This window comes from Gallinula chloropus, assembly GCF_964237585.1.
Source record: "Gallinula chloropus genome assembly, chromosome: Z".
Taxonomy (NCBI): domain Eukaryota; kingdom Metazoa; phylum Chordata; class Aves; order Gruiformes; family Rallidae; genus Gallinula; species Gallinula chloropus.
The window spans coordinates 21,225,883-21,251,732 of NC_140089.1; the positions used below are offsets into that span (position 1 = coordinate 21,225,883).

General features: G+C 37.3%; 1 protein-coding gene across 1 annotated transcript in view; it reads left to right on the plus strand.

The window, feature by feature from the left end:
• Positions 1-25,850, plus strand: part of DMXL1 (Dmx like 1) — a gene marked incomplete at both ends in the record, with an annotated part of 78,655 nt that overhangs the window by 9,183 nt on the left and 43,622 nt on the right. The window contains 14 exon segments of the mRNA XM_084277966.1: positions 1,556-1,681; positions 5,908-5,985; positions 7,444-7,522; positions 8,043-8,175; positions 10,809-10,875; positions 13,083-13,258; positions 13,976-14,165; positions 15,684-15,852; positions 19,132-19,344; positions 19,966-20,219; positions 20,306-20,990; positions 21,483-21,604; positions 22,135-22,224; positions 22,534-22,636. Coding sequence (XP_084134092.1) covers positions 1,556-1,681; positions 5,908-5,985; positions 7,444-7,522; positions 8,043-8,175; positions 10,809-10,875; positions 13,083-13,258; positions 13,976-14,165; positions 15,684-15,852; positions 19,132-19,344; positions 19,966-20,219; positions 20,306-20,990; positions 21,483-21,604; positions 22,135-22,224; positions 22,534-22,636 — 2,485 coding nt within the window.

Here is a 25,850-nt window from a genome sequence, read left to right on the forward strand (position 1 = left end):
CAAAGTTTGTAGCGTTGCAATGCCAAAAGAATCACTGTAAGACTTGAACAAAAGATAGTATTCAATCTCTTCTTTTGGAATGCTTTGGACTCTGAGGTTTAACATGTTGATTTGTAATAAATGCTGCTGTTTTGTTCAGAGGAATTATGCTTCTTGAGCCTCTTCTTGAAGCTGGGGGCTCAAAGACCTGAACCAATAATAAATTATCATAAGTAAATCTATGATTACATTTAGTCTGCAGAATCATTCTAGACAACATTCTTAATTACCAGGTTATTTTAAGAGTGGCTGGTGGTCTTCTGCTTGGAAAGTAATAACTGTTGGCTGAGAATGGAGTTGTCTGCATCAGAATGTTCTGTGAAACATCACTGAACCCTCTTGGGAGAAAAATGTATTTGGGCTGAAATACCCATATTTTTATCTATCTTCAAGTATGTAAGGGCATGATAGTCTAGGTCAGGCTTGGCTGAAACACATGAAAATGCGATCAGATTTCAAATCTGTAAATCAAGAATTCATTTTTTCTGATATTTTTCAAGTGAAGAGTGTTTGTTGTTAATACTTTACAAATTAATATGGTTGGTTGTAAGACATGAAACAGGACAGTACATACAAACCTTCTGTCTACAATTTTGTGAGACTGTTCTGCTCTTGAATCTTTTTGCCAACTAAAATGGTGGTTTGAATAGTCCTTTGAATAGTTCTCTTGCTCTCTAACTGGATACTGGATTTTGTGCTCTTAATTTTGTTGGTGGCTTCCTGGCTCTTAACTTTTTAATGCACATGCGTTCTTTATTCTTGGACTTTATTCCCTGAATGCTATATTCTTACACCTGTTGGATGATTCTGCTCACTAGTGTTGCTACAAGTTTCTGCAGTCATTGTCTTCACTTTAACCTGTGCTTAGTTTCTAACAAAACTTACATAAATACAAAAATTTTGACTCAGACATTGCAGTACTTAACTAAGTCTGTGAATGTATTAAATGTATCAGACTGCTTAGTGACTATATATTTAAGAGGAAATAAAATTAATCCATGAAATGCAAGTAACAGGAGATTGAATGATCCTGAAAGCACAGCTTTGCTTGTCTGCAGCTAAGCTTCAATGTTACCCTTATCAGTTTTTCCTCTGCTGAATTCCTTACGAAGTCTTTTGTACCATTTTAGCTCCTCAGTTGTAGTCCTCCTTTTCAAAAAATTATTTTTAAATCCTTTTGCCTCCAGTCTCAGGAAATACTACTTTTTCTTACTTCACGTGAACATTGTTTTTTGTGCTTTTTTTTCTTTCTTAGGAGTTTTCAGAACTCCATTGCTTTTGCTGCTTTTATCTTGAACCACTGTTTGCTTGTTATGCAAGTGTTGTAATGCATTTCTGAGCATGGAGGAAGGGTCATTTACCACTTCTGTTGATCGATTTAATATGCAGACATCTGAACTCTGCTTACACCTCTGTACTTTTGTACTGTTCTACATGGAAAAGATACATAGATCATGCTGTCTCATACTTCTCTGATATGTTGTAAATAGCTAAAGTTTTACTTTTTTTTTTGTAGGCATATGCATCAGGATGTGATATTGTGGTATTGGGGACTGACTTTGAAAGATTGCAAATCATCCCTGGAGCAAAACATGGAAACATTCAGGTGGGATGTGTGGACTGTTCAATGCAACAGGGAAAGGTATGTAGAGCAGCATTTCTAATAAAGTCCTAGCAATTTCATGTTAAGCATGTTCTCAAGACTCTGGATACTTGAAAGTTAAAGCAAGTACAGAAGAATGAATACTGAAATGACAGATCACTTAATGTCCTTATTTGTGGTATGGAGCACAGTGAATGTGAAGTAGTAACTATAGATATGAGAACATAGATATCTTGGGTTGCATAGGAAGATACAGATATCACAGCTGGATAGAGGAGGTAGCAAAATCTAGCAAAAGATGAGTAAGGTGTAAGCAAAAGTAACTTACTATGGCTTCACACTACTGGTCATGGGTGGCAGCAGATGAGTGCTTCCACAAAAATCAGGTCATGCAGAAAAATACTATATCCCTTTCAAGCAATTAATAAAGGCTTTATAATTGCTCTTGAACGGGGGTTTGCTTTCTTGAATTCTCAGCTTCTTTCATAGGTAAACTGGATTAGAAATGTTGTGCTTTAGACACTATTAGGTTTCAGGTCCTTTTTACAAGGCTCTTTCTTAATTGTCCTGTCAAAAAAAAAAAGTAGAAATAACCAGTTAACTCTATCCATTGGGATATCAGTGTGATTACAGTTCCTACTGAATTGGGTAGGGTACATGTTGGCTCATCTAAGAGGGGGTTTTTTGTTGCTTTCTTTAACCCTGTCCTAATAAGGAGATAATCTGAGCCTTCTACACACCACTACAAGTCTTAGGAGTTGAGAGGAGCTTTGATTAGATTCTGATATCCATCTTGAGTCCAGACCTCTGGATGGAAACCAGTTCATGTTTACATGTGAAGTCTGTGGTGATAGTCACCAGCCACTCTCTGTTCCCGTTTTTTGATGTTTGAGTGGTAAAGTCTTGCAATGGTAATGAAGGAACGTAAATGAAAATAAGGAAATGTTCTTCTCTGTGTCTCTGGTACCTCATAACCATGAAGACTGCCTGAGTTTCTTCACTATCTACTTTTTTTTTTAATTCACTAGCCACATAGTAATAGATGGTAAAATACACATGCAGGTCACATTTAGTTAATCTTATAAAAATTTTACACATTTGTAAGGTTATCTGGACTGCACTATAGAAGTTCTGTATGTATTTAAATGACAGACTATCCTGGAATTGTAAATTAGCACATTTGAATATATCAAATGTTCAAGCTTATAAAATTTCAGAATTTTTTTGTTTCTTAGGTAGACCTGTGTAGTCATTCCAATTCTGCAAGATGGTATTCGTTGCTGTTACCAATTAGACTAGATGTATTTGTGCAGCATTGAAATTCTAAGCAGTGAATGGCTATGAATCTACTTATTGACTGGGCTGCACAGTACATTTCCAGTTCACTTTTACAAGGATGGAAGTTCTTCTTACAGCTTTTTTCATCTGTACTGACACACAGATTTCTCTTCAGTTGACCTCCAGATTATTCTTTGTTGTTTAAAATCTATGGGAAGAAGCAAAATATAAATAGTGTAGCTTATTTAAGCTGCAATTTTTAACCTTTCTAGAAAGTTTCTAGTTACAAATTGTAGCTTACAAATTATATACCTTTTTACTTTTCTTTGACTTTACAGACAACTGCTATCAAGCATTTTCTCCACAGTAGCTGGCTTTACTTGCTTTGAAGGATCTCTGTGATTCTCGCTTTGAATGATAGAAATGCTTTCCAAGGGAGTTATTGTCTAGTTACAAAAGTAAAGCAGGGTTGGAAGGGACCTGTAAAGATGATCTAGCATAATTCCACTCCCCACATTGGTATACAAGGAAATCTGTCAGTAGATCATGTTGCCCAAAGCACCATTCAACCTGACCTTGAATGATTCCAGGGGTAGGGCATTTACAACTTCTCTGACGACCTGTTCCGATGTCTCGCCATCCACGTGATAAAAAATGTCTTCCTTATCTAATCTATGCTTTAGTTGAAAACCATTATTCCTTGTCCAGTTGGTCAGACCTTGGTCTTTCTTCTAAGTCCCCTTTAAGTACTGAAAGGCAGCAATACAGTCTCTGCAGTGCCTTCTCCAGGCTGAAGAAACTCAACTCTCTCAGCCTGTTTTCATAACAGAGGTGCTCCAGCCCTCTGATCATCTTTGTGGTCCTCCTTTGGACCCACTCTAACAGGTCTGTGACTTTCTGCTGCTGGGAACACCAGAGCTGGATGTAGTAGATTTCACTGGAGAGAGAGAATTGCTTCCTTCAACTTGCTGGCCACCCTTTTGATGCAGCCCAGAAAGCAAATGGCTACAAGAATGCCTTGCCAGCTCATGTTGAATTTTTCATCTACCAGTACCCCTCAACTCCTCCTCTGCTGTACTGTTCTCAGTCCATTGATTCTCCTAGTCTGTATTGATGCTGAGAATTCCCCAAGGTGCAGGACCTGAAACTTGTCAGTATTAAACTTCCTGAGGTTCACACGGGTCCATTCATCAAAGTCTCTCTGCATGGCAGCCCTTCCCTTAAGTGAATCAGCTGCACCACTCATCTTGATGTTACCTGCAGATGTTCTGAAGGTGTGCTCACTACCATTGTCTGTTATTAAGAATGACTGTAACCTCTGTCTTAGAATGCAGTAAGTCTTCTCAGAGCATCTTATTTCAGATAACAGGACTTCAGATTACAACAGGTTGATGTCTGGGTGATTATTGTGGTCATTTGGGAAATCCTTCAACACAAATTTGCATTATTCATCTTGGCACTGTGCTGCTCAGTGAGGACTAGTCTGGGTGGTTGTATCTTAGTGGAAGCCTATGGAAACTTCAGGGGTTAACAGTTGCTCTGGATACTATTTAGCATTTTTGCATGCTAATGTTAGATTATTTCAAAAATCCACTAAACAATTTAAAAATAGGGGGATCTCTCCATGCTTGGGAAAAAGCAAAAAGGTAAAATATAATTATTATGAGTTTATATAAGCTTTTTGCTGTTAGGGTGTGGAATGGAAGTACAAGAATAAAAGAGTAAGTGAGGTAGTTCAAGTGAATTAGAGAGGGCAAATATTGGTCTGATGCAAGGAAAAAGATTCTTCAGGCATTTTACAACTGTGATAAAATTATTCTTGGCATTTTTGGGTCAAGCTGATGTTTAGGCTGTTAGTGTGATAGAAATTTATTACCTTATCTGTTCTTTTTAATGCGCAGGGCTTCTCTTGAAGCTACAGCACTATGGATTTTAGGATCTGTATGATTTGTACATTTGTACAAATGTTCATGTACATCTGTAATTAATGGATCAGTAAATAATATCACTTGGGTATGACAGTTCAGTGTTTTCTTTTTTCCCCTATACCTGCTGTGGCTGATACTGAAATAAAAATGTTTGCTATAAGTTTTTACTGTTGTTAAAGGAAAATTCAGAATACTTTCTGAGCCAGAATTTAACAGAAATAGGAAATCAACTATTACAGCATATCTGTACTGTAATTGTAATACTTGTAACATACAGCATCACTTCAGAATGCTGGGTGTCCGTTATGCGGGACCTATGCAAACATCTTTTTTGTAAATCAGAGTTTCAGAGTAATTTTAAGCAACATTGCCTTGTGCCTGAGGTTTTTAACATAAATGGGCTTGTTTGGGTTGCTCTCGGCAAGTCTTTTAAGCTTGCTGTTAAATTTATATGTATATATATCAAAATAACATACTCTTACTTTTGTTGTAATGCAAGATTGGGGTGGCAGATACAGCTAATGGAATAAGACTTTGAAATATGAATTAAAGCTGACCACACCGAAACTTTTTTGAAGTATTTTATGATAGTATTTAGTGTCTTTTCCGTTTTGTAGTTCTTCTGAGCTCACTCTTTATAGCATGGCATGTTCTCATGCTAGAGAAGTCCAGAAGTACCCTGAACCAATGTTCATTCTGTTTCTGAGAATGTGGACCTGGCCAACTCCTTCAAGTGTTTACCTAATGTAATATGGAAAGACATAGAAAATAAGAGATCTGACTAAAAGCCAAAAAAACCCCAACCCCTTCTGTTCATCTGTACTGTCATTAGTTTGTCAGGACTAATATGTAAATAAAGGTTGTATTTTTATTATTGTCACCACTTGCTTCAAGATTTTTGCTAGATGATGCTTTTCTATTATTGAGAAAAATTTGAAGCTCACATCTGTGTTCTATCTGACAGGATGGTTAAAAGCAGAATCAACTATTTGTATTTTATTCTATAGCTTGTTTCTTCTGTGTGTTTATGTACACAATTTATAATATGAATTGTTTTAGATTGCAGCTTCTTATGGAAGTATGATTTGTATCTTTGAGCCAGTTAGCCTCTTGAAGCAGAACAGCAGTCATCATAATGTAAGTAATTCATCCCTCCTTAATTCATTTACTCAGTTACAAAGCCTGACTCATTCTTCTGGTTTGCTTTAAAGTTGAAGATAGCTTTGATGTTTTCTTTTAATGCTAGAGTAAAATTGAGAGATAAGATGTTCCCTGGGAAGTGACAATAATAGGAGGAAAGTAAAGAAGTGTTGTTTGAAATAGTAATGCCTATTTATTTTAAAACTAGAATGGTTTATATTACTGGTTTATTGAATGCTACAATATGTAACTGAAATATTCTGAAATAACAAAATATGTTCATGCCCACAGTCTCTAGAGTATAACCATTACAGTGGGAATTCTTTTTTGAAGCACCCTTTGTAATCTTCATGTCCTGATGTGTTCCACAATGCTTGCTTTAACTTTGGGTTTTGAAACCTGGTCAAATCTGTAGTAGCTTCAAAAAGTCTGTGGCTCTTTAAAATAACTGAATGTTTATGGTTCGGATTTTGATGAATAAGAAAGTATTTATTCCCTTGATAGCACGGCTCGGTTCTGGTGGCAGTTTAGTGAATTAGCAGCCAGAATCATAATTTCTGGTTAATAATATGATCTAGAGCAAGTTATTTAGCTATGCCTCTTACGTGGAGAGGATTGCTCATCACTAGAAGCATTAGAGGTAATTAAAGTCAGTTTGATATGAGGGTTTTGACAGCTGTTGCTCAAGGAGCTTCTCTTTCCCTCTTCAGGAGTTTGGTCTCCATTTGTATTAAATTGTTTACATGGCCATGTAGTGGATTCCTTTCTATGACCTGCTCAGTCATACAGTTTCCAGTGTACATGTGCACCGGTGGTATTTTATGTATTCATTAAATAACTGGTATTGAATATCTCTGATACTTTATACCACTGGAAAGCGGGGAAAGAAAGAATGGCAAAATGTGATTTTTACGTGCTCATAGGAACTTTTTTGGAGGTACTGCTTCCCTTTTTTTTTTTTTTGATCATTGGAGCCATTAAATCCATCCTGGAAGTTTTTCTATACTGGCAAACAGTACATTTAAATTGAAACTCCTAAGCTAGTGTGGTAACTGTAAGCATGAAGGAATTGCTGTCCAACTGTGATTTACTTTCAAATATTTATAATTGAAGAAATTTTTCTTCTACTTCATTCTTGCTGTTAATTTCTATGCAATAATTTGCAGCATATTTAGGCCTCTGTAAGATTGTCTGTGTCTTCCATTTACTAGAATGTTCAGTATCTAAAGAAACCTGAAACAAAACAAAACACAAAAAAACCACAACTGAGAAACCAGCTTCAGAAATTCATTTAGATACTTTTCTGCCATTATTTATTACTGTTTTTTACCAAACTTCTAAAAAAAATAGTTGTTATAACTTAACTTTCGCATCTGCCACTTCCATATTTTTGGAATGGGAGTGTTTACTTAAAATGTGTTGTAATGCTAATATTTTTGAATATTTGAATTTCAGATATTACATTACCAGTGGCAGAAGAATGCTCAGATCTTACTAGAAGACATAGCACATAATCTAACGTGGGATCCCACAGGTAAGAATAGAATAAAAGAAACAACTATTTGATACCACAGCTATTTTTTTATTTAAATTTCACTGTTCCCTGGGACAAAGAAAATATTTTGCCCTAGCATGATAGAGAACATAAAAATGGAATGAAATCCACTGTTTTCTGTAGTAGAACCAAAATATTAGGTGCACCTGTATGATTAAGTGGTAAGTATTTCTTATGAAAGAGTTGTCTGCAGTAGCTGTAGGAGTCTCTTTTGGAGAAAGATACTCTGACATTTTGATCAGTTTTCACTATTTGAACTTAGATCCTCAGATCAAAATGTTGTCTTCTGTGTGAGAGTTTCTTCTTGTGAAATTAACCCAATCAATATCTGTGTAGGTGAATATCATAATAACCTTGCTGTAAAAGGTGTTAAGATACCTGACACATTTTGTTGTGTAGTTTCAGCTTTGCAAACTGTTTCTAGGGTGTTTTTTTCTATAAAAGTCTGTATTTCACTACTTTTTTTTGGTAGTTTTATTGTTATAAATACTTGTTTTAGGCACTCGTCTTTTGACTGGTTCCAGTTGTCTTCAGCTTTGGTCCAATGCTCCTTTGGAAAGCCCTTCTGACAATGACAATAGTGAAAGAACAGATGCTGGACTTGGAGAGTGGAAGTGTATCTGGCAATGCAAGTAAGAAACTTGTCTTTAAATTAGCAATTCCTTTTTCCTTGCTAATTCATACCTTTCAGGTGAAATACTTAGTGAAGTTCAGTGAAATCCTATTCTATACTGTTACTTGATAAATTGTATTAATGTATTATAAATTTGAATCGTATTTCCCTTGAATATATGACCTTTCTTCCTACAAGATGAGTTGTAACTCTTTTGGGAGTAGTTTATGTTCTTAAGCAGTTCTTCAATTATATTGACCACCAGTAAAATACAGAGGGAAGGCTGCTGTTGAGACTGTCCCAGTAGACTTTGTTCCTTGTACAAGACATGAAAGCTGTGTATTTGAAAATTATTCTGCTTGCAGGAGTGATGAAAATAAACTTCTCTGTGTCTGACGTACTGCAGCTTTCCACATTTCCAGCCTTTCACATACCTTTTACTTCTGCTGTGTTTATTGTGGATATTTGGAACAGTCATGCATTCCAGTTTACTGCATGTCTGAATGCTCTTGTATTCATGTTGCTAAGTCATTTTAATCTTTGTGTCTGTGTATTGGTACATTCAGAAGGGTTTTAATTTAGTTCTTCGGTACATAAGACAATTTAAATGGTGGTCCTTCCTGCAGTAGAAAGATTTTTCCAATACATCAGCTGGACTGTTCACTTTGGATAGGTGTATCATATGGCAGTTTAAAGAAGTCTCCCAAAGTGGCTGACTTGAAGGACCCACCTGAAATTAATTCTGTATGAAGCACTTAGAATTAGTTAGGTAGTTCCCTGGATGTACCTGGAAAAACGCTTTTTTTTGGTGTGCTTCATAACTTTTATCAAGGATATGTTTAAAATCCCTAAGAATCCAAATGACAATCTAAAATTTTTTCTTTGAGTATGATGGACGTTATTTAGAGAAGGAGTGGAAGACTTAGTCATTTATTTCAGTGGCTTTAGATCCTTATCTCTCAGCCTAATAAGAGGGGTCAGACTATAGATAGGATGCCATGGATATGGTTTTCAACTCTGGTGTTGTGGTAGCAGCAGTCAAGGTAATACAGGTACTGCTTTTCTTCTGTCCCTTCTGTAATATGTTTTGTATTTGTATCATAAAACTTACAAAAGTCTTTAGCTTTCCACCTGTTTCCCTTTAAATTCTCTTGTGAAGGAGAGATACAGAAGTCGTTGTGTGCTTTGAACTAGTAGGTCCTGGAAAGGGTCAACAGAACCCTTGCTTTGTCCTTCACCGTTTATGCCTGTAGGTCTTCTGGCATTTGTACTTAGGTTAGATTTAGAATATGTTTTTCTTACAGAGAATTTCGCAAGATTTTTTTAGATTTTGCAGTGACTTCTACCCTTTGTCAGAATAGTTTTTAATGTCTAAAGGAGGCATTCCCAAAATGGAAAATGTTTCTTAAACCTAGGTGAAAATTTACACACAGCTTTTGTAGCTGACTGTTATTACTGCACACACTGAATGCATCATGCTTTTGTTGACACTATGGGTAACAGTCCTGAGAGGCCTTACAGCTTGGTATGCATGTCTAATAAATTCAAGATGAAAAAGGACGTTGTGCTTGTGATGCACAATTAAATTCTTGTATGCTTTTGTTGCCATTACTAAGACTGTCATTTAGGCAATAGCTCAGTGCTTCAAAACCTGTAAAAGAAATTCATTTATTGGTATTTCCAATGAAAGTTAAACCACAGAAAAAATGAACCACATGCTTAGGTTGAAACTTTTTTGATGTGGCATCTTTTTCCAATGTGACTATTCATGTACAAACAAGTTTCAGATAATTCTTGACTACTTTATTCTTTTTATGTTTTTTGTTTTCTTGAGTTACAGCTGTAGGTAGTATGAGAAAGGAAGGTGTCTTTCAGATAAGTTGCAAGATTATATAGGACAGCAGAAATCAATTTGAAGTAGAAATGATTGTAAAATGGAGGAAGAGCATATCTGCATAGATTTTCATCTGTTAGCAGCTGTGTTTTCTCTTAGAATATTTTAGAATATTGCATGTTGTAGCTACAGTGTCGAATACAAAACCCTCAACTACAGCTTTTTGTTTTTCTGTGTGCTGACAATCATATGTTGCACACAAGTACATCCTGCTCCTTCCGGACTTAGTCAAAGAATAAGTTGTCCCACACAATACAGTGAATCGTAGGATGTGTTAGGTTGGAAGGAACCTTTGAAGGTCATCTAGTCCAACCTCCCTGCAGGAAGCAGGGACATCTTCAATAGATCAGGTCACTTAGCCTTGAATGTCTCCAGGGATGGGGCTTCTACTACCTCTCTGACCAACCTGTTCCAGTTGTCTCACCAGCCTCATAGTAAAGAACTTTTTCTTAATGTCTAATCTAAACCTCTCCTGCTCTAGTCTAAAACCATTGGCCCTCTTCCTATTGCTAAGTGCCCTTACAAACAGCTCCTTTCCAGCTTTCCAGTAGCTTCTTCAGGTACTGGAAGGCCGCTATAAGGTCTCCCCTGAGCCTTCTCTTCTCCAGGTTGAACAAGCCCAACTCTATCAGTCTGAGTGGACACTTGCATGTAAGAATTAAATCAATTTCATGAGTTCTAGGGGAAAAAAAAACTGTTTAGAGTTTTGAAAAGTTCCTGAAACTTATGTTCTGTTTCTAATTGTCTTTATTTCCTAGAACTGCTTCTCAAGTTTGTTTAATGAAATTCTCACCAGATGGGGAGTTTTTTGCTACTGCAGGAAAGGTAAGCATTGAGGTTTTTTGTATTTTTTTTTTGTACTAATGCAGATAAGATTAAAACAAATAAACAAACCAACACATTTAAAAAAACCCAAACAATGCTATTTAATAAAAAGTTTGTGTTTCCTGGGGGGGTTTTTCATAGCACTTCTGGTAATCCCTCTGTGCATCTTTATGCTTTGGTAAATGAGGAGAAACATAGTTTTGGGGGTGAACCCCACAAATATGCAGTGCTTACTCTTTTAAAATACCAATTTTTAAATCAGTACCAAATTATCAGATATAGGAAAGAAGAGTTGCAGGGAGTGCGGAGGAGATCTGTGAGTGAGCTCACTGCTGGATATCCTTCTAGTGAAGAAATCTATTCAGTATTTCACTATTACTGCGTGCCATTTATAAAAAATAGCTCTTTAATAAAAATTATACTAATCTTCTTTTGTGTGTAAATGTCTCTGTGTGCCTGTTGGTGTATGTAGAAGATAATTCACACTCCTTTCTACAGGTATATTTACACATGGTTATTGTCAGGTTTTGGCTAGTCTTAGAGATTAGCTCTCTGTGCTCATCATTAGGGGTTTGTGATCAAAAATTATAAACCCCCTTGGCAAAATAGGCAAAAAAGTTAAAGCCAGGTGTCAGTCCTGTCTTATTACTTCCTGAAGCACTAATTTATCTTTCATATATATATACTATAAAACTTGTTGTTCAAGTAGAGCAAGAGAATAACAAGTCACAGTAGAAAAAAAAAAAGGATAATGAGAATCCAGTAAAAAATTACGTTGCATGTTAAGGGATGCAAAATGGGTAAATATAGTTCTTGCATTTGATAGGAGAGTCACATTGATGGGTTAAAAATTGTAGTATAAATGTCCAGGCCCATCTTAGGAGAATTTATGGGTTTATCAAAACAGGTTATGGGGGAAAGGTGTGGGATTTTTTTTTTTAAAGAAACAGAAAACTAAACAGTATGAGCAGCTTTAACACAAATTAGCAAATGCTGGTAGACATCATCTTTGTCCTACCAACTAAAGAAGGTAGCAGAGACTGCAGAACTGTTAAAAAGGAAAAACTACTAATATGTAAGGTTAATTTGGACAATGTGTTTGAGATTAGTGAAAACCTGGTTTATGTCTCAGAATCCAGAGCAGTATTAGCATCATAGAATGAGTTTCAGACTTAGACAGGTGTGCAGCTTGGTCTAGTCTGTCTCAAGCATAAATAAAAAAATGGACATTCTAATGTTATAATATCATTGAATTCTGGAAAAACAAATTAATCTGTTAACAGTTTGTATAAAGTAATATCCTTGCAGAATTTTTGGCAGGAATATTTTATGTGTTATCTTACATTATAAATTCATGCAAAGCACGATTACTAAATAAAGCTGGAATAGAAAAAATACTATTATTAAGTAGGAAAATCAATACCTGTTTGAGGTTTTTTTTACCATAGAATGTATTAGGCTGTAAGGGACCTTTAGTGGTCATATAGTCCAATGCCCCTGCAGTAAGCAGGCACGTTTTCACTAGATCAGAGCCCCATCAAGCCTGAACATAAATGGCAAAGTTAACTGGATTCCTGAAGAATCTTTAAAATGTGCCTTTCTTTGAGTTTTCTTTAAGTTTTTTTTATGAGAGAAGATGCTGGTCAGCAGAACAACCTGCCCTTCTCCTAGTGGAGTCATACAGTATTTCAGTACCATTCATATGATCAACAGCTTGGGAATCTAGATCCAGATTAACCTGATCCTTACAGACGTAAGGACAAGGGCGTTAGAAGTGTGGGGTGGGGGTTCAGTTTATGTACGTGTGTATCTGAGCTTGATTTTTGAGGTGTCATCTTTGACCTTTCTCTGTATTCCTAGCATTTAAATTTGAGTGTGTGGATTTTGGGGCTTCTCTGTCAAAGCACAATAAACTGTGTTAACTTCTGAATACCAGCTCAAACCAGTACCGCTTGTATTTTTGTGGTTAAAATTGGCAGCTAATCAGGAGGAGCAGGATTAATGGCAAGAGGTTGAAAGGAAGCTCTGCTACTGTGTTTTCTTTATGATCAGGTTCTGAAATTCTGTTTACTGAACTGCCTTTCTGTCATCAGGAGAGTATTTTATGTAAGAGAAAAGTGACAACCCAGGAGACCTACCCAGAAGTACTCGGTGCATCATATTCTTATGCAAGACAGTCTGATTTATTGTCTTTTTTCTTTCCTCAGGATGATTGTCTTGTGAAAGTATGGTACAGTACAGACAGCTGGCGATCAGCCATAACGCCACCTGGCACAAGTCCTGAAAAGCAAGCAAAAGAAGTTGATTATTCATTTGTTTATTTGGCTCATCCTCGATCAGTAAATGCATTTTCGTGGAGAAAGACCAGTAAATTCATGCCACGGTCAGTAGTTCTAATAACTGATATTTGTAAATTGCCCAAAAATCCTCAAACTGCAGTCTTTCCAGCTGTACAGTCAACAGTCACACGTGTTGTACAGCTAAAAAGTGAGTTTTCACACCTTGTATAATGTTTGTATGTGTATGTATAATTCTTCCACACTTAAGTTATTGAGAGAATCATGGAATTGTACAATGTACTGAGTTGGAAGGGACCCGTAAGTATCAAGTCCAACAGCTTGATGGTAAGCATGCTCTTTCTTTGGAAGGAACGGGAAAGAACAGGAAAGTCCTACAGACTGGCTGAGAGACTGGGCTGAAAATAAAATCAGTTCTTGCAATATTACTTCTCTTTGTATCTGTATTCAGTTATCCAGAACATCATTAGCTTTCTATGTGAGGGACTTGAAAAAAGAAAAGCATATGTGTTGCTGTTGCAACTATGACTAATTCTGTAAACCCATGATTTAGTGTTGTACAGTGGTGAAATGAAGTTTGACATTGTTTGTATTGATTTACTTGAATAGATGTAAAACTTGATTGACTTAAATAGATACATTGTTTCTTTTTGAAGAACATACTGTTGAGTTTTTCTTTCCTTAGTATCTTTTACTTGGTGCAATTCTGAAAATTGGTAAAGGAAAACTTTATATTGTTGCTTTGTTTTGACATTATGTGATACTTAAGCAATTTCTTCACACCTTAAATTTTCTTTCATTAGTGGTGCTGTCTGCAATGTACTCCTGACTTGCTGTAAGGATAATGTTTGTCGTCTCTGGGCAGAGACTTTGTTACCCAATGACAGTCTGTTGTATGGTGGGGGATACAACAATTGGAGTGAAGCAGTGAACCTTACAAATAACTTCAAGAGAAATACTTCAAATAAGGAAAAAGTGCAAAATGCTTTAGAGGTAAGAAGTGAAATTGAAGGATTTATTGTGAGAATAAATACATATACCCACAATTTTAGACAGGACTGTAATTAGGAACTTGAACGTGTATGGTTAGATTAAATCCCTATAACACAGACGTGCATAAGTTGTTACAAAAGTGTAAATTTACTTCAGATAGCCTTCCTAAAGAATAAGCTGACAGCCCTCATATGGAACTTTACCATGAGAAGACACACTATTGTTATGTCTCTGTTGCTTAGTTTGTTCTGGTGGCTGAAGCAAGGTGCTCTGCAGTATCCAGTTCAAAAGTCTAGGGAAGTATAGAGGGCAAACTGTATAGGGGTTTTGTGAAAGCCACTAATGATGCTGCCTTAAAATACACAGAGGGGGCTCACTTGTTACCTTTGACATGGTGGGATGTGCTTTGCCTTCTGCAGCTGTAAGAAACAGAGATTAATATGGAGGGGAAAAAAAGATAGTCTTTGTTGCCATTCTGCTGTGGTCCTCAAGCGGAGCAAATTGCTTGTAATACTCATCTCTAAGGCAAATGATTCTTCCCAGATAGTGTTTTCTAACCGATGGAGAGCTGGGGAAGGTGAAGCATTAGTGCTCTCCCAGAGAGATGTGTAGAGAGTCTGTGGTTGTTGTGCTCTTAGTGGAGTGACGTATTGAGCAGGATCACGATGCTTTCTTAGCATATGTCATAGGTGAAAAATAAAACAGGCTGAGAGGCACAACAGAGCAAAGAAAATATTCAAAAGAGGAAGGGTAAAGGAAGTTGGATACAGTTTTGAATTCTGTTGGAAATATGAGGCAACGTTAGGCATCAGAAATAAAAAGTAACTTAAATGTTGAGACAAAACTATTTTACATGTGTGCTGTAGTAAGATGCAAAGGATAGCAAGTGAAAATGAATGTCAAGGGTGTAATATTTCAAGACCTCTTCCTTTTAAGGCAAATTGTGCACCTTCTACCTATATAATATCTATTGCACAGTGGCCTTGAACTGTGCTCTGTGTGGAGTGAGACTTTTTAGTACGGGCGTTATCAGTGTTAAAAATAGAATAATATTTTATCTCTTACAAACAGCTGTTTGCAGAAAGGGGGGAAGACCTTAAAATCCCCTGGGCCCTAATGATGGGACTGGAAGTACTGATTCAAAGTACTGACCCAGGTTTTCCAGTCTCTGAGATTACTCAGATTTGCGCCTCTTATTGTTCGGAATCTTGAATAACCATGGTATATGCTTATGAAACACAATAGTATTTTCTCTTTGGAGTATAAAAACTGTTTTGCATTGTGAAATATGAAGCAGTTACTATGTCAAGGTACTGTACGGGATTTGGGAAAAATCTGAAGGAACTGGTATATCTGTGTTGCAGACAGAATTTTTTTTGCAAGAAGCTATACTGATGCTTTGAAGTAGCTTTCAAACCGAAAAAAAATATTTCCCGAGTATCTACAAAACCAGTTACAGATGAAACTTGCCTTTTCTTTTTGAAAGGAAATAAAAATGAAACCTTATTCTTCATGCAGTTAAACCTGAGGCACTTCCGACGAGGAAGGAGGCGGTCGGGTGCTGTTGTCGCACATACTGGATATGCTCCACATCAGCAAGATCCCCATGAAGTTCACAGGAATGCCCCTCCTCATGCAAATGCACTTTGTCATTTCCATATCGCTGCCAGTATCAATCCAGCCACAGGTAAAAAGTGTGGTCAATCCTTTCTACAGGGTGAACTACAATTTCTGTTTCGTCTGTGTTGTCTGTGTCAACTTAACTGGCTCAGATGTTTTTGTACAGTATCTATGTGATCATGCAGAAGTACTAGTGTGTTTGTTTCATTTAAGGCATGAAAAGCATTCTTTGACAGCAGTAAAATGATATGACTAAGGTTCCTGTACAGTAATCCTGTCTTTCAATTTTGGTAATCTTCAACTGAGATTCACAGTTGTCTGAGAGGCAGAAAGCTAAGTATTTGTAAATGAAATTGCAAGTTATGGGGGGACTGTGTATGATATTGGGAGCACACTGATCAATCAAATCCAAGTTGCTTAAAATTAGTACCTGACTCAAGTGTCTGAAGTAACCACATATCCCTGCTCTTTCTCTGAACCAAGCAAAAAACCTCCTGCATCTTGTGTTCCATAAACTTTAATGTTCTTTCACACTTGAGCAATATGTTGATAGGCATTAAGGAGAATCTCCAATAGTCACTAATGTTTTTGTAATTGTGTATACTGACAATCGAGTGCCTGCATGCCCATTGAAAAACTGAGTAGAAATGGAATATGGTTTTTATTGCTGTGATGTGATTCTATGTCTAGACTTAATGAGCAAGCTTATTACGTAAATCCTTTTCTTAAACTAGTTAACCTCTGTCTTGCAAATAGTGTTTTATAATTGGTTCATTTTTTTTGTTATTGTTGTTCGTACTGACCCTTGTTTGAGAGGCCAGTTTAAAGGCATTCATGATTAGGTCATATTTGTAGCTCTACAGTATTTGGTATATCATAAAGACTATTAGTTTGTGTTGCCATTGATGGGCTAAGCAAGCTGTAAATACTGTTAATTCTGTGAGATTAGTCTTCATTTTTTTTTAGTATTGGTTCATGTTTCTTTTAACAGATATTAAGGAAATTTTTTGCAGCTGTGTGTTGGTACCAATGCTAGCCTATTTCTTGGGAAGTATCTCCAGTCATAACATATGTTACAACCCAGTGGGTTAAAGGAAAACTTCCCTACATCAGCTTGGAGATCTGTTGTTCTCCTGTGCCTTTCTGCATCTGAAAATTGAACAAGGAGATACCTAACCTTTTCATGTGGCTAGCACATAATCTTTAACTATCGGTTTTTAAATCTACTTTTAATCCAGTTCTTTCCATGTTTGTTTATACATAATAACTAAGTAAACTTTAATTTCTCTCTTAATAGTCTTCATAATATAAACATGCCCAACAGCAAACTCACAGAATGGGAATAAAAATAATTTGTCTTTTTTAACCTTTTATTCCTTCTGTTATCTATATTAATGTTAATATATCTTGATACAGTCTTTGTGACCACTTACTCTTTAACTCACTAGATTGGATAATGGATTGTTCTTTTATGTGGAACCTCTGTTCAGAGTAACTTTTACAACTTAAATGTTAATTTGAAGAAATCTCTTCTTCTTCACAGTCAAGTCCTTAAGTACCTTGGTCTAACTAGATTGTCCAGGTAGTCCTTTTAGTTTACCCTCTTGAAATTAAATTTAGTCTGAGATTGTCTTTTCTTTCATTTAATTTAAACTAAATCACTTTATGACCTTTCACTTGAAAATTTGCTCTTATTACAAAATTCGTAGTACTTGATAAAGCTGCTTTGGCCTTAGTTTTTATCTCTCATTCATTTTTTGAAGAATAGTAATGCAGTCATATAAAAGAATAAATTTCTTTAAAGTTTTTATTGTATTTGTGTTCTGTTGTTGGCTTTCAAACTCATTTTCTTGCAGCAAGAAAATCTTTTGAGATGTTCTTTTATACTAGAGAGTTATTTAAATTGGTATTCAGCCTCAGCGTAGTACAGTGTAAGGAATAAGCAGTGGTTGTTAAAACAAGACCATCTCCAGGTAAAAGCCAAAAAAGTTCTTGAATCCACATACTTTATAACTTTTTGGAAAGAGTGAATGTGATTTAATGAATCAAATAGAAACTCACTAATGATTTTGTCCAGAGCTGATCTGTTAGAATCTTGTAGTGTTGAGGTAGGATAATAGGAAAACTTGTTTCTTTAGCAGTTCTTTAATACATATTCAAAGTAGACCTACCTGATGTGAAAAATCATCTTTGAAATTTGTTTCCTTATTCACATTTACTAGTTTTGTCTTCCAAAGAGTTTTCAATGGAATTCTTCCCGTTTAAGTTCTGGTTTTGCCAAATGTATTACGATGTTTTTGAGACTGACATTCATTGACCTTTTTAAGAAGACAGACTGTCTATCTTAAATACTCTGTATTCTTCATGCCCTCCCCACAACAAAATTGGTGACTATTACTTTTGTCTGTCAGTTAACATTTTCTTGGGCTGGACTGCGGAGTAATTAATTTAAACCCATCGCTGGTTTTGGAAAAAAAACCAAACCAAAAACAACAAACCAACAAACAAAACACCGTGAAAAACTGAAACAGACAAAACCCAAAGAACCCCCCAAAAACCCACCCAGATTTGGAGTCAAAAGATTTTAGCCTCCCAGAGCATGGAATTTAAGTAATGCAGCATAAACTGTGAGCAAAAGGAGATTAAAATATATATGGACACTAATTGGGAATCAAATGCAGATTGAGCTTTTGCTATATTGCTGTATAGCCCATTTGAGAATACGACAGTAAATCCCATACTTGCTTTTTTAGCCACACTTAATTTAGATGGTGTTTAGGCACGCTTAGTATCAGACTCTGCAGCAGTCTGGTATTTGCTTCTGACATTTAGTGATTTACTGCTTTCTTTTGCATAGCAGCGTGGGACATTGTAGCATCATAGGGCAATACAAAATACTAGTTGAACTTAGAGGAATCAGAAACCCTGGCTTTATCTGATGGTGTTGCAGAAGACATCATCTGGTCACTTCACCAGTTTTTGCTAGTGTTGGCCCTATTTTACATGGTCCTTGATGACAGTCTCTACCTACTGCAGCCTCCTGTGTGGACCAACCATTGGGAAAGTATGCTGAAATTACTTGGCTCATACGGAGCTGTACTAGCAGCACTATAGTGTAATCCTAATGTAAGCACACTGAATAGCCTCCCTGTGGAATAACTCTTTATTGTAGTAGTCAAGCAGTTTAATGCTGAAAGTATGTGATGATGGTGAAGTAAACAAGTTAAATACCATTAGTATATTTTTGGTCACGGTAGGTATTCTGCTTAAAAATTGTTTTTCTAAAATAGAACTTTTTGAATAAACTACTTTTTTTTCTTCAAAAATTTCAATATCTTTTTGATAGATATTCCTCTACTCCCTTCTATTACATCTCTGAGTCTTGGTGAAAATGAAGAAAAGAGTGGACCTTTTGTTGTGCACTGGCTAAACAATAAAGAACTTCACTTTACCTTATCCATGGAAGTATTTTTGCAGCAACTTAAAAAGAGTTTTGAACATCATTCTCCTGAGACTAATACTGAGGAATCAAATCAAACGAATGGCAGATCTGAAGAAGGTAAAAGTATTACTGTAGACAAATGACTTTTATTTGACAAAATACTTTGTAATGTTCTTTCATGTGAAGTAAGAAGAGATGGGATTGACACGTAAGGATACAAGGCAGGTTACAGTGGCATTTCTATGTGTTTACTTCCCTTATGTGGGAAGAACCTAAGTTAATTTTAGAAATGTTTATCTAGAAAATCTGAATTAGATTATGGATGTTCCAAAGATTGAGTTATTTATGTTAAAAATGGTGTTACTTAGGCTGACATAAAAGCCTTTACATGCAAGTGTGATGTTCTAACATGGTTAAGGAAGCAGGTGCTACCTTAATTTATTTTAGTCAATGTACACCTAATTTAACTGGCTTTATTATATAAAATAATTTGGATTATTAATTTTAAATGATACTGTTTAAAGCTGACTGCTTTTGTTCTGCCTATACATGCAAAAATCTATATGAAACATGGAAAAATAAATATTTCTAAGGTGCTATTTTAAATTTTAACTTATTGACTGGCTGGAGGGTTTTAAATTTAGTGTTTATAAAAGGTCTGAAAGATATTCTGTTGTCTGAACAACGCTGCTTGTTTTATTTCTGCTTTTGAATATAACATGTATCACTGTGTTCTAGAAGTTGATGAAAATGGAGATGAACAAAAAGGAAATCATGAAAAGAAGGAACTGAGTGATGAGAGAACTACTCCAAGTTCAAGTCTTGTCCCTTTATCTTCCGCTATTATCGATCATGAAATTGAAGTACTACTTTCTGAATGGAGTAAAAATGCTGACATGCTCTTCAGTATACATCCTATGGATGGTTCACTGCTGGTGTGGCATGTGGACTGGCTAGATGAATACCAGCCTGGCATGTTTCGCCAGGTGCAGGTACTTAATATTTTCTGAAATGTACATTTTTATTCAGTGAGAATTATGATGAGAACTTATTCTTTCTTCCTTTCTTAAAATTCCAGGTGTCATTTGTTTCAAGAATTCCTGTTGCATTTCCAACGGGTGATGCAAACTCTCTTTGCAGAAGTATAGTAATGTATGCTTGTACCAAAAATGTTGACTTAGCTATTCAACAAGGCAAGCAAAAGCCTCCTGGCCTTACACGATCTACATCTATGCTTATCTCTTCGGGACACAGTAAATCAACCAACAGTTTAAAACTCAGTATCTTCACACCCAACGTTATGATGATTTCCAAACATGCAGATGGGTCATTGAACCAGTGGCTAGTGAGTTTTGCTGAGGAATCTGCTTTTTCAACTGTACTCAGTATTTCACATAAATCCCGATATTGTGGTCACCGTTTTCATCTTAATGACTTGGCTTGCCACTCAGTATTACCACTGCTGCTTACAACCTCACATCACAATGCTCTAATTTCACCCAATGTGGAGAACGCAAAACAGGCAAATGGTTCTTTAAAGTCTCAGGAGTCACCCATAAGACTTCAGAGTAGAGGCAATGCAGATGCAGCATCCCAGGATCCCAATGCAGTTTACAGTGAACTTATTCTTTGGAGAGTTGACCCTGTTGGGCCTTTGTCCTTTTCTGGTGGAGTTTCTGAACTTGCTCGGATCAATTCTCTCCATATTTCAGCTTTTTCTAATGTTGCGTGGCTGCCCACACTTATACCCAGCTATTGCCTTGGTGAGTTTGGTTTCCTCATTTGTGTTCTAGAAATAAAAGTAATATGACTCAATAGTGCTATTAAATAGGCAATATATTCGATGCATCTGAAAAAATGTTAAGCATGGACCCTTTATTTCAGAAATTTCCAAGATACCGATACTTGGAAATTGTTTATTCCTGTGTGAAAGATGGTTGTGTTCTTTTTATGTATCAGATGTCTTAGGAGCTAATGCAGTAAAGTTCTTAGATGATAGTTTGTACTTCAGACTGTAGTGAACACTTAAAAGCAGTCACAGATATTGCGCTGTTTTGCAGATGGGATTCTCAGTGTTTGCTGAGTGCAGCATTAAACCTTGTAGTTATTGTTTGTGAACGGAAATTAACAAAATAGAATTTTTCTTATGCTGTATTGTTTTCTTTCATAATTGCAAAATTGCCCCTTTTTAAAAAAATAAAGGGGGCAAGTTGCTGTTTGAATTTTTGAGCACTGCATATGTTCTTATTTTTCAGGTGCATACTGTAATTCTCCAAGTGCCTGCTTTGTGGCTAGTGATGGACTGCATTTGAGATTATATCAAGCTGTAATAGATGCTAAGAAACTTTTGTGTGAGCTCTCCAATCCAGAAATTTCTGTAAGTGAAAAGCTGTCTCAAGTTTTTGGAGACTGGAACTTCATACAATAGCACCAACAGATTTGTTGGTAATTAAGCTAGCTGGTTGCTGAGGATTCTGCATTGTAGTCATACTACCTTCCATTTAATCCTAAACTCTGCATATTGAGGCAGGACAGTGTTTGGTTGGGATGTACCTCTGAAACACTTGCACTAAAAGGAATAATAACAGAGCAACAAACTATGTGTGTGGGTTGTCCATCCTAAGGAAAAGTTGTGATGACAGTGCAGCTTGAGGAAAGGACAATAACCTGGTAAATGCAGGTCTTTCCAGTTGAGAGTTGCAAGTTCTTTTCATCTGTCAACCATCAAAAAACAACGTAGCTCCTCATAAAACTGGGAATGTGAAATGTGGTGATAGATTACAAATAGTATATGTTTAATGGTGTAGTTAACATCTGGTTAGTGACATTGAACCTACCTAGCAGACTGTGCCACAGAAATGCACAAACTGAGATAACAAGACCATTCCCCTGACTCTTTTTAAACAGAAATATGTTGGTGAAGTTTTTAACATCATAAGTCAGCAATCTACGGCTCGCCCAGGCTGTATCATCGAACTGGATGCTATCACAGAGCTTGTAAGACTTTATCTGTACTCATCTTATACCATAATTACCTTGTTTAACAAGTGTTAATAAGATTAAACATGTAGCTTACCATCAGGTAATCATGAGGTATATAAAAACTGATTCTGATATACACTTGTTTATGGTTTCATAGTACCTGTAAATGAAAAAAATGTGACTAATGAAGGTGTATTTTTGTGAGAAATCTTTTTGATACATATAGCTTAACAATCAAGCTAAAAACTGCCTTATTAGAGAGTAATCTTAAACAATGCACACACTTCATGATGTTTCACTTACCACGTGTTTTTACTTTCTTAGCATGGCAGGAAAACACAGCTATTCCACGTTTTTCAAGAAGACTTCATTTTAAATAACCAGGAGAAGGAAATACCTGAAAAGAAGAATAATTTATCAGACTCTGGTAAACCATTATTTTTCATAGAGTAGACAAAGTATTCATACAGAGGAGGAACAACTTGCATAGTTTAAAGCATTTTAAGGTCAAATATCTTAATTTATTTGAAATCTTCATATACCAAAGAATATCAAGTCTAATGAATCACAGAATCGTAGGGGTTGGAAGGGACCTCGAGAGATCATCGGGTCCAACCCCCCTGCCAAAGGCTCCTTATATCATATTACATAGATAGGCATGATAGCTCATGAGTGTTTCATTTACATTGTATAGTGTGGAACCAAATTTAGATAAAGTATCTTAAGTCATGAGATACCTGTCATGGAGTGTATTAAGCATTCTATTGCTGATGCCATTTTTACATGAGGGTTAAATGTAGTACCTGCAGCTGTAGGGTGAGACAGAGAAGGGCTATGTGCATCCTTCCATGATGGATATTCATCCTTTACATCAGCTCTGTCCTGCTCCTCAGGACTTCCATTGCCTAATAAATGACAGGCCAAACAAATCCTCCGAAACACAACTATGAAATACAATACTACAAGTAGTATGTGAATTTATAGGTGCTGGTGCAGATCTGAATTGCTCTGCAGTAAATGATCAGGTCTTGTTAGTGCAGTTGGGCAGTGGTTGTGTTTACATATAACTTTGTTTTCTTCTGTTCCGACCAAATAACTGCAGGACCGGGAGGGGGGGATGTAGTTATGGAATGGTGTCCGAACTTGTGTAATAATTTGGTACACAGCAAACTTACTTTGTTGGAAGAAAAGACAGACATCTAGGGAAATATTACCTGAACTGTGTAACTATAATGATCAGTTCAGAGTTTCTAGTTGAGAAAGATTTGGAGTGGTGGGGATAGTATACGAAAATGTCAACCTAACTCTCATTAGAGGTCAAAAAGTGCAGATGGGATGTTGAAAATTAGGAACAAAAAGAACAGTATAAATTTGCTGTATGCTTGCATTTTGAGTGTTACAGACCATGATGATTCTTGAGGATTTTAAAAACAAACTATTGGCTTCAGAAAGAAAAATGATATGTTTTTGAAGGTCTATATAGATTGCTGTTATGCAAGAATTTGGGCTAAATGGACCTCTTGGAAAACCCTTAAATTATCACTTATATATATTCTAATTTGATAGTGTTTTCTAGAGTTATAAAGCTCTTAGTTTTAAACCCTCATAGTTTCCTATTGAATAAAGCATGTGAGTATTTAGTGCATCTTGCTCAGTTCTTGTGGTGAAACATTGTACCTCTTGTGTTTTTCAGACTGTATAATCAGTCTGGCTGAGTTACGATGCATGAGCCTATGCAGTTATACCAGGCTAACATAACAGTTTTGCAGCTGTTGACAGAACAAGCACCTTAGACTTCCGTAGGGCTGACTTTGGTCTGTTCAGGAAGCTGCTCAATAAGATTCCATGGGAGGCAGCCCTTGAGGGCAGAAGAGCCCAAGAGAGTTGGTTACTCCTCAAGAAGGAAATCTTGGCGGCACAAGAACAGGCTGTCACAGTCTGTCGGAAGAGGAGTTGGCGAGGAAGGAAGCCAGCTTGGCTGAGTAGGGAGATCTAGGAAGATCTTCGGGAAAAGAGGGGAAAATATGACCTTTGGAAGAAGGGGCAGGTGTCTTGGGCCGACTATAGGAATGTAGTGAGATCATGTAGTGACAAAGTCAGAAGGGCTAAAGCTGAACTGGAACTCAGACTGGCCAGTTGTGTAAAAGATAATAAAAAGTCCTTCTATAGGTACATTAACAGTAAGAGGAGGGGCAAGGAGAATCTCCAGCTCTTATTGGATGCTGAGGGAACATTAGTGACAAGGGATAAGGACAAGACTGAGGTCCTTAATTCCTTCTTTACCTCAGTCTATAGTAGTAAAGATGGTTATTCCCTGAGTACTCATCCTCAGGATCTGGCTGACAGAGAGGGGAAGAATAGCATAATTCCCATGGTTAAGGAGGAAATGATTAGCGACCTACTTGGCCAGTTAGATACCCACAAGTCAATGGGGCCAGATGGGATTCACCCGAGGGTGCTGAGAGAGCTGGCAGACGTGCTTGCCAAACCCCTTTCCATCATCTACCAGAAATCCTGACAGACAGGGGAAGTCCCACTCGACTGGGGGCTGGCAGATGTGACATCCATGTATAAGAAGGGCTGGAAGGAGGATCTGGGGAACTACAGGCCTGTCAGTCTGACCTCAGTCCCGGGGAAGGTCATGGAGAGGGTCATCTTGGGAGCTGTCATGCAGCACATGTGTGATGGCCAGGGGATCAGGCCCAGTCAACATGGGTTCACAAAAGGTAGATCCTACCAAACTAACCTGATCACCTTCTATGACAAGGTGACCCACTTAATGGACAAGGGGAAGGCTGTGGATGTGGTCTACTTGAACTTCAGTAAAGCCTTTGACTCGGTTTCTCACAGCATTCTGACTGAGAAACTGGCTGCCACTGGCCTGGACAGGTGGACCCTCAGCTGGGTTAAAAACTGGCTGGATGGCCGGGCCCAAAGGGTGCTGGTGAATGGAACAAAATCCAGCTGGAGGCCAGTCACGAGTGGCGTCCCCCAGGGCTCAGTCCTGGGTCCAGTCTTGTTCAACATCTTTATCAATGACCTCAATGAAGGGATTGAATGCTCCCTCAGTAAGTTTGCAGATGACACTAAACTAGGAGGAAGTGTTGATCTGCCTGAGGGTAGGGAGGCTCTTCAGAGGGGTTTGAACAGACTGGACCGATGGGCTGAGACCAATGGGATAAAGTTTAACATGGCCAAGTGTAGAGTGCTGCACATGGGACAGAACTACCCCATGCAGCGCTACAGGCTTGGGGGAGACAGGCTGGAGAGCTGTCAGGTAGAGAAGGACCTGGGGGTGTTGGTTGAGTGCAGGCTGAATATGAGCCAGCAGTGTGCCCGGGCAGCCAAGGCAGCCAATGGCATCTTGGCTTGTATCAAAAACAGTGTGGCCAGTAGGTCTAGGGAGGTGATTGTGCCCCTGTACTCGGCATTGGTGAGGCCACACCTTGAGTACTGTGTCCAGTTCTGGGCTCCTCTCCATATTGAGGACATTGAGGTCCTCCAGTGAGTCCAGAGAGGGCAACCAGGCTGATGAAGGGGCTGGAGGGCAAATCATATGAGGAACAGCTGAGGGAGTGGGGATGTTTAGCCTGGAGAAGAGGAGGCTGAGGGGAGACCTTATCACCAGCTACAACTACCTG